The 9,639-nt window shown below is 38.9% G+C and overlaps 1 protein-coding gene across 2 annotated transcripts; it reads left to right on the top strand.

Annotated features, from left to right (window-relative positions):
* On the top strand, positions 1-5,387 carry LOC114289428 (disease resistance protein RPV1). Of its 2 annotated transcripts, XM_028233158.2 has the most exons (6): positions 1-732; positions 2,012-3,113; positions 3,193-3,624; positions 3,741-4,101; positions 4,188-4,432; positions 4,651-5,387. In XM_028233158.2, the coding sequence occupies exons 1-4, from the start codon at positions 215-217 to the stop codon at positions 4,065-4,067; spliced, it is 2,379 nt and encodes a 792-aa protein (XP_028088959.1). In that variant the 5' UTR covers positions 1-214; the 3' UTR covers positions 4,068-4,101; positions 4,188-4,432; positions 4,651-5,387. The 2 variants fall into 2 exon arrangements, with proteins under 2 accessions (XP_028088959.1, XP_028088958.1); XM_028233157.2 differs by having other exon boundaries at positions 3,741-4,432.
* Positions 5,388-9,639: the final 4,252 nt, after the last annotated feature.

Genomic DNA, 9,639 nt, shown 5'->3' with positions numbered 1-9,639 from the left:
TCTATAATGCTCTCCCATTGCGACGCGTGAAGCCCCCTTTCTACGAAGCTGCTCTAACTGTTGTCCCTGTATTTCCTCCCCTGTTTCTCTGTAAACCCATGTTGATTCTGTGCTCGTACTTCTCTGGCTTTGATAAAGCTTTACACTCAAACTCAAAAGACTCCAATTTGGGAATTCATAATTCATCTCCATTAATCTCCCAAACCTGTCTTCAATGGCTTCCGAACCCTCCTCTTCAATCTCCCGATACGCTTTCCACGTTTTCATCAGTTTCAGAGGCGAAGACACTCGCAAGAACTTCACCGATCACCTCTACACTGCCTTAGTCGGCGCTGGTTTGCGCACTTTTCGAGACGATGATGAGATCGAAAGAGGCGAAAACATCAAATCAGAGCTCGAGAGAGCGATCAAACAGTCGAGGAGTTCGGTCATTGTGTTGTCCAAAGACTACGCTTCTTCCGGCTGGTGCCTCGATGAGCTTGTGATGATTGTTGAACAAAGGAGGACCGTTGGGCACGTGATTTTACCGGTTTTTTATGATGTTGATCCGTCGAATGTTCGGAAGCAAACTGGGACTCTTGCTGAAGCATTTGAGAGGCATGAGGCAAAATTCAGGGTGGAAATTGATGAAAGAAAGAGGAAACAAGGGATGGAGAAGATGGGATTGTGGAGGAAAGCACTTGGAGAAGTTGCTGATTTGGGAGGTATGGTCTTGCAAAATCAAGCTGACAGGTAATTTTTCTCCTTTAATTTCTTGCTTTGGTATGATCAAACTTGTAATGCTTGTTTCAAATGTTCTAAGAAGTTATGTAGAAATGTAACAGTGTGAAGCTGAATTTGGGTGCTTATGCATAATCAGGACTTGAATGATAAATGGGGAATACTACTCTATCTGTATATTAATTGCAGCATTTTTTTTTCCTTTTTGTTGTTGATAACTCGGTATCCGGCCCATTGGACCGAGGATCAATCCCACCGTCCGCTTACCGGGGGTTTCTGATTAAAGCCAGGGCTTTGCCCTGTATGGATTGTTTGCACCTAGGAGGTTTCGACTGAGACCTTGGAGGGAGCACACCCCCAGGCCCTAAGCCTTGTCCACTAGGCCAACCCCTTGAGGTTTATGTAACTGCAACATTGCATGAAGAGTTTAAATGGTATGAGAGAAATAGGCATTGGGATCTTGCTTTGGGTGCTAAACAATTTTTTTTTCTTCTTTTTCTCTTTTAAAAGTTTCACAAGATGATGGAATTTGTTGATTTAAAACAACCCGAGTACACAAAAGACCAGAGGGCATATCTTTTGAAGTTAAATTCTAGATCAGTTTTAGAAGTTAAATTCTGTGGTTTTTAAATTCGGAGTTATTACTCTAGTTAGAGTAGAAGTTGTTCTAAAGTTTATATAAAGATATGAGCTTCATATGATTTGGTAGAGAATTAGTTTTGCATGAATTTCTTCAGTGGTTATGTTCATGGAAGATTGTGTTGTGGAATGCCTACGAGATTGTTCCATTGATTGCTGGAGTTTTTTTGTTTTTTTGTTTTTGTTGTTTAATCATTTCACTTAAAAGAAGTCAAAATTTGTAGAACTATCATTCTCGGATCTTGTTCACTGCACACAAAATAACCTAAAACCTTTGTTTCCACTTTGTAACCAACCTTCCATATCCTGAAGCCTGTCTTACAGCCATTACAAACCCCTAAAATCTTATAGCACTTTACCCCTAACATTTCGCCAATCCAAATGCTAAAATTCCTGGAAGACCATTCTGGTGCAGTTATAGGGTTAAATTAACCATGGAGACCTTTTAAAAAGAAAAGAAAAGTTTGTTCCCAGCGCACAAGGCTCCCACTTCTTGTAGGTTTTGGGAGAGGTAGTAGGCAGACAACCTTCCCTCCACCTTTTATGATGTATAATTTACTCTCTTAATTATAATAATCCCCAAAATTATCATCTCATCTCAATTCATGACATGCTTAATTTGGTTATTTTCTATTTTGAACGCAATGTGCAGGCATGAGTCAAAGTTTATCCAAATAATTGTTCAGGAGGTTGTGAGTAAATTGGATTTCACGGTCTTAAGTGTTACCCCCTATCAAACTGGAATAGATTCTCGTGTAAAAGACATTAATCTGTGGTTCCAAGGTGGATTGAACAATGTCAGCATAATGGTGATCTGTGGGATGGGTGGAATAGGGAAGACAACCATTGCAAAAATTGTTTATAACCAAAACTTCGACAAATTTGAAGGTAGCAGTTTTCTTGCGCATATTAGAGAAACCGCAAAACAACCTAATGGTTTGGTTCGTCTGCAAAGACAACTTGTTTCAGATATTCTGAAGTGGAATAAGGAAAGAATATACTGTGTTGCTGAGGGAATCAATAAGATTAAAGATGCTATGTGCTGTAAAAGAGTTCTAGTTGTTCTTGATGATGTTGATGATTTGGACCAAGTAAATGCATTATTGGGGATGCGAGATTGGCTTCATCCAGGAAGTAAGATTATGATAACTACTAGACATGTGCAATTGCTAAAGGCTGATGAAGTGTACAAGTCGTATGTGGTTAAGGAATTGAATGATGATGAAGCACTTTGTCTCTTCAGCCGGCATGCCTTTGGACAAGACAAACCTATTGAAGCTTACATGGAGCACTCAAAAAGGGTAATCCACCATTGTGGTGGCCTTCCACTAGCTCTGGAAGCCTTGGGCTCTTCTCTGTCTGGCGAAACTATTGATGTATGGGAAAGTGCATTAGCAAAATTAAGAACACATTTTCCCGAGAAAATTCATAATGTGCTTAAAATAAGTTATGATTCTTTAGATGATCATGAGAAAAATTTATTCCTTGATATTGCTTGTTTCTTTGTTGGAAAGGACAAAGATTACACAGTTAAAATACTAGAGGAATGTGATTTCTCCATAACAATTGGTATTCAAAATCTCACTCGTAGAGGTCTCATAGAAGTTAATAAAGATGACAACAAGCTGATAATGCACCAAGTGCTTAGAGACATGGGTAGGGAAATTGTTCGCCGGGAATCACAGAAGGAACCTGGAAAGCGCAGCAGAGTGTGGTGTCATAAGGATGCCTTCAATGTGTTGAGGGATAAAACTGTAAGAATTATGCTTCTCTCTCTCTCTCTCCCTCTCTCTCTTCATTGTAGTGACTATTTTTCCAATTTTTCTTTATCAGGGAATAGCAACAATTGAAGGCCTTAGTCTCAACTTAGAAGATATTCCAGCCAAGAGTGCAAGCGGTGCACAATCCCAAAATGAAGATTTTCTTGCAGAACATACAATGTTTAATGAAGGCAATTCATTGAAGCGGCGTCGCCGAGGCTTATTCTCTTTTCTCCGTGTTATTCCTGCCTTCACAGAATCATTTTCAGAATTAGATGAAGATGATTTGAAAACTGATGCATTTTCACAGATGCACAATTTAAGACTACTTCAGCTTAATAATGTAAGACTCAGTGGCGGATACCAAAAATTTCCTAAGAAGTTAAGATGGTTGTGTTGGCATGGATTCCCTTTAAAATCTATACCAAATGATTTTACTTTGGATAGCCTGGTTGTCCTTGAGATGCAAAATAGTCGCTTGGAACAACTCTGGAAGAGAACTAAGGTATGATTCAATTTTTTTATCCTGTTTTCTGTTGATTTTATTATTATTATTATTTTTTTTTTTTGGGGATCCATGTGAATTCTTGTAGTGACATATTTCTTACTTTTTTATGACAGTCGCTCAGATCATTGAAAATCCTTGATCTCAGTTATTCCTATAGCCTTACCAATTCCCCTGACTTCTCACAGCTCCCTAATCTTGAGAGACTGATCCTTAAATATTGCATAAATTTGGTTGGGATTCATGAATCAATTGGGGAATTAGGGACCCTTGTTTTGTTGAATCTTGAAGGCTGCAAAAATCTAAGGAAGCTTCCAAAGAAAGTTTTTTTGGTCAAATCCCTTGAACTCATTCTTAGTGGATGCTCAATGCTGGATGGGCGGTCTCCTGACCTGGGCAAGATGGAATCTTTGAAAGTGCTTCGTGCAGATGGAACAAATTGATTACTCACTCGATCATTGGATAGTTTAAACTGTGGTATGAACTTTATTGGCCTTCTTCATCATACTGGTTAGGAAGCATGCATCATGTGAACTGCAAATAATGTTGTCATGCTATCTCAGGGGCTCTTGGTATTCTATCCTTGTTGCAAGATTTGAATCTAAAGGGTTGAGTTGGAATCCATGCCTAACATGGTCTATATATGGAAGTGAAACATTATTGCAGCCAAGTGGTTGAGGCTATTTTTCAACTTAATTGCAGACATGCACTGAAATTATCAAAATTTCTCTTTGGCTGAGTTGGAATCCACAGCAATAGTTGCATCGGAACTGTTCAGTGAAGTAACATGTACAAAAAGAAAGCTCCAGTAAGCGCTCGCTCTCTCTCTCTCTGTCATTATGTTGTCTGTGTTCAGTTAGTAGTTAAAGTTGTCAATTCCATTGCAGAGGAACTGTATCAATCTGATATTTAAGCATATTTCTTCCCAAGGTGGGATTCCCAGCTGGTCAAGAAGAGTAGGGAATCCTCAATGTCTTTTACTGTTCCTTCTCTGCTAATCTGAATGTTTGTGTTTTCTATGTGCAGGTCATGTGAACTGAAGATGTGAACATCTGGCCTTTTGAAGTGTATGAGTGGTACTGATGTAGTTGGGAAGAGCAAAGGACTGCAGTGGATGCATATGCCAACATTCATAGGAAAGATTTTGAATCAGTCAATGGAAGATGATGATGAAGTGGATGTCTCAATGGATGCAGGAGAAGCTTTTCGGGTAAAGGAACTTGGAATTCGTGTTCTTATGTGAGCCTAAAAAGCAATGGCAGCCAACACCACATCAATGATCATTGTCACCAGAATGTCATTGATTTATCAGCATATCGGATGAGGACAGGGGACTACTTCCTATGCAATCACGATTGATTTCATAGGGCTAGACTCTATTACAGGATTTTAGGTATAATGAAAAGTTTAGTTAGTTTTCTTCCTTCAAAATGTATGCTAGGCTTTTACACTTGCTGCAGAACTATGGGTGTAATGGAAGTGTCAGACATTAGTGTAAGAGGAAGGTTTTTGATTGGTGATTTTCAGATACCTGTCTACTATGGTGAGCAAACAAGAAAATTCTTTTTCATTTTTGAGGACATTTTGACCCGCGCATAGATCCTTTTTCAACTCCTTTGAAGAATGGGTATGTACTCCCAGCCATATTGGGGCATATTATGATCATGTTTTGAGAGTGAAGACCAGAAGTTTCAATGTTTGATTCATTTATATTTATTTATTTGTATTTATTTGGTTGTTATATTCCATCTACTAGTTATTTATTTGTTTGCTTATTTGGTATGAACACACTACTATTTATTTTTTTGTTTATTTTGTGGGTGTTTGGGAAGTTTTTAGTAGGCTATTTTAGTAGGTTAAAATTTGTGTTTGGGAAGATGATTGAATTTTTTTGTAGTTGGATGTGATGTTTGTGAGAAAAAAAATGAAATGATTATGGATTTGATGTGACATTTTGTCTTATTAGCTATTTTAGTCTATTTTATCTTTTTGTGAATTTTAGCCTAAATTGGACTAAAATCCCACTTCTTAAACAACCCTTTTGTAGAACAAGAAAAAGAAATGACAAAGAAAGCATCAATGTTAAAGTAAACCAATATTTTGGCAAAATTTTGAATTCAAATAAGTCAGTTGAATTTGAATCGGTCAAAATTTTGATCGAAAGAGTTTGCCCATAATCTTGTCCTAGAGAGCATCCATAAGCTTCAGTCTCAGCCCAAGGTTCTAGGGCCTATGCCCTCTAGGCTTTCTAATTAGAGGAAGTGTAACAGTCCCATTCCACTTCGGAAGTTTGAATAGGCGATCTTGAATATATAAGTAGGATCGATGAATTCAAATAATATCGTCATGACTAATTTTTTGAAGCGAGTCTTGTTTGTTACCCGTTCACATGACCATGTGAGTTATTGTAACTAATTGGGAAAGTTAGCTTGTTTCTAGTATATTGAGAGGTTTAACTTGGAAATTAGGCTGTCTATAGTTTTAATTGTATGTGCAGGTGAATGGTCAGGCTATCTAAATTTTCATATACATTACTTACTGTCGAGAGATGCTTTGACTTTTGGGTGCAGCACTTTGGAGGTATTGAATGGGTTTAGACTTCTTTAGCAGCATGTGGTTGTGGTGTGTGAGTTATTAAGAGTAGAAAAATAAATGGAGCTGTTTTAGGTGTTTCATACCATGTAGTAATAAATGGAGCTGTTTTAGGTGTATCATACCATGCAGTCAACTTAACAGCCCCCCCCTCCAAAAAAACACAGCAGCCCTAAAACCATCATAGCCATGTCGGAAGTCACGTCCGAAACCACTTCAACCCCTGCCGCTGCCATTCCGGTGAAAACGTCCAACTCTCACTCTGTCCAAATCACCACCATCCGCCTAAATGGTGATAATTTTCTCCGCTGGTCACAATCTGTCCGGATGTATATCCGTGGGCAAGGAAAGATCGGTTACATCACTGGTGACAAGAAGGCTCCTGCTGTTAATGATCCGCTGTTCGACAGTTGGGACGCTGAAAACTCCATGGTTATGACATGGTTGGTCAATTCCATGGAGGAGGATATAAGCTCTAATTACATGTGCTATACTACTGCACAAGAATTGTGGAATAATGTTAGTCAGATGTATTCTGACCTAGGAAATCAATCTCAAGTTTTCGAATTAACTTTGAAGTTGGGAGAGATTCGTCAAGGAGATGATTCCGTCACCAAATATTTCAATTCGTTGAAAAGGTTGTGGCAGGATCTTGACATCTTCAACACATACGAATGGAAATCGGTTGACGACTGCAACCACCATAAGAAAACTGTGGAAGACAGCCGTATTTACAAGTTTCTTGCCGGCCTCAACATTGAGTTCGATGAAGTGCGAGGAAGAATTATTGGCAGACCTCCTCTCCCATCCATTGGCGAAGTATTTGCCGAAGTCAGAAGGGAAGAGAGCCGAAGGAGCGTCATGCTTAAGAAAAAAGGTACTGGTGAATCAATTGAAATTTCTGCTTTAATTAGCGATGCTGCGGCCAACAAGGCTGCAAATTACCAGCGCAGGTTTGATGATAAGCCACGGGTCTGGTGTGATTTTTGCAACAAGCCTCGCCATTCACGTGAAACGTGTTGGAAGATCCATGGCAAACCTGTCAACTGGAAAAGCAGCAAACAAGGAGAGAAAAATCGTGGCTTTCCTACCGCTAATGAAGCCGATTCAGGTCCCTTCTAAAATCACTACTCTTTCTGGTAAAAAATGGTTTGTTACATTTATTGATGACCATACCCGCTTATGTTGGATTTATTTGATGAATAAAAAATCTGACGTGAAAAATTTATTCACAAATTTTTACAATATGATTGAAAACCAATTTCAAACCAAAATTGGTATTTTACATTCTGATAATGGAACAGAATATTTCAATGAGCAGTTGGGTGAGTTTTTGGAAAAAAAGGGGATTTTTCATCAATCTACATGTCGGGATACCCCTCAACAAAATGGCATTGCAGAACGAAAAAATAAACATCTACTTGAAGTAGCACGTGCTATAATGTTTTACATGCATGTTCCTAAATATTTATGGGGTGAAGCAATTTTAACAGCCTCTTATTTGATAAACAGGATGCCTACAAAGGTGTTAACATACAAAACACCTTTTGATTGTCTCAAAACTTTTTTTTCCTGACACGAGGTTGTTTTCTGATTTACCCGCCAAAGTTTTTGGATGTACTGCCTATGTTCATGTTCCTAGTCAATTTCGTTCAAAACTTGACCCCCGTGCTATAAAATGTGTTTTTTTGGGTTATTCCTCAAACAAAAAGGGGTATAAGTGTTTCGATCCTCAAACCAAGAAATTTCATGTGAGTATGGATGTGTCATTTGTGGAAACAAAATCCTATTTCCCCAACACTTCTCTTCAGGGGGAGACAAGTGGAGTAGAAGACCGTTTTTGGGATATTTCTATCCCGCTCCCCAATGTCATTTATCCTACACAAAAACCACATCTGTCTGATAATGATCACTTAGGAGAACCAAGTTCTATGGTGCCTAGTCAAGAAGATTCTTGTCAAGAAGATTCTTGTTTAGGGGGAGAAGTACTACAAAATGATCTAAATCCTGAGCTTCAGGTTTATACTAGGAAGCGATTTCATCTGAGGAATAATGACCCGAATGTCCATCCTAATGACCCGAATGTCCACCCGAGTTCTGGCATCGAAATTTTAGGTAATCCTATTCCTTCTATTTCCGACCTTGATGTTCCTATAGCAATTAGGAAAGGTGTCCGAAATTGCATTAAACATCCTATTGCAAATTATCTCTCCTATCAAAGACTGTCTAAAAACCATAGAGCTTTCACATCTAGGATTTCACACTTGTTTGTTCCAAGGAATATACAGGAAGCATTGGATGATCCGAATTGGAAATTAGCAGTCATAGAGGAGATGAATTCTTTAAGGAGAAGTGGTACTTGGGAGATAGTTGATCTACCCAAAGACAAGAAAACAGTTGGGTGTAAATGAGTGTTTACGATAAAATGTAACGCAGATGGAAGCGTTGAGAGATACAAGGCGAAACTGGTGGCTAAAGGCTTCACTCAAACTTATGGGATCGACTATCAGGAGACGTTTGCTCCTGTTGCTAAAATAAATTCCATCAGAGTACTGTTATCTCTTGCAGTAAATTCAGATTGGCCTCTACATCAACTTGACATTAAAAATGCATTTCTCAATGGTGATCTTGAAGAGGAGGTGTTCATGAGCCTACCGCCGGGATTTGAGTGGAGACTTGGAAGCGACAGAGTATGCAGATTGAACAAGTCATTATACGGACTCAAACAATCACCAAGAGCGTGGTTTGAACGCTTTGGGAAGGCAGTTATCAGTTGTGGCTTCTCGCAGAGTCAAGCAGATCACACAATATTTTATAAACATTCAAAAAACAGTAAAATTGCAATTTTGATTGTTTATGTTGATGACATCATTTTAACTGGTAATGATGAAGCAGAGTTAGCAGCCCTCAAAGAGAAACTCGCAAAAGAATTTCACATTAAGGATCTGGGAGCCCTCAAGTATTTCCTCGGAATGGAATTTACAAGATCCAAGGAAGGTATATTCGTTAATCAGAGAAAATATGTTCTTGATCTCCTTGGAGAAACAGGTATGCTTGGTTGTAAGATGGTGGAGACTCCGATCGAGCCTAACTTGAAGTTACAAGCTGCTAAGGCTGAAGAAGTCAAAGAGAGGGAACAATATCAGCGACTTGTAGGGAAATTGATTTACTTGTCTCATACGCGACCTGATATTGCCTTTGCAGTCAGCATGGTAAGTCAGTTCATGCACTCACCAGGGGCAGAGCACTTTGAGGCCGTTTATAAGATCTTAAGATATTTGAAAGGAACTCCAGGGAGAGGCTTACTGTTCAAGAAACATGGGCATCTTCAAGTTGAAGTATACACAGATGCAGACTGGGCAGGAAGTGTTACAGACAGGAGATCAACATCCGGATACTGCTCCTTTGTAGGTGGGAACCTAA

The sequence above is a fragment of the Camellia sinensis genome, chromosome 2, assembly GCF_055761805.1.
Source record: "Camellia sinensis isolate YWXY chromosome 2, ASM5576180v1, whole genome shotgun sequence".
Lineage (NCBI taxonomy): Eukaryota > Viridiplantae > Streptophyta > Magnoliopsida > Ericales > Theaceae > Camellia > Camellia sinensis.
This window is presented reverse-complemented; position numbering and strand designations above follow the sequence as displayed.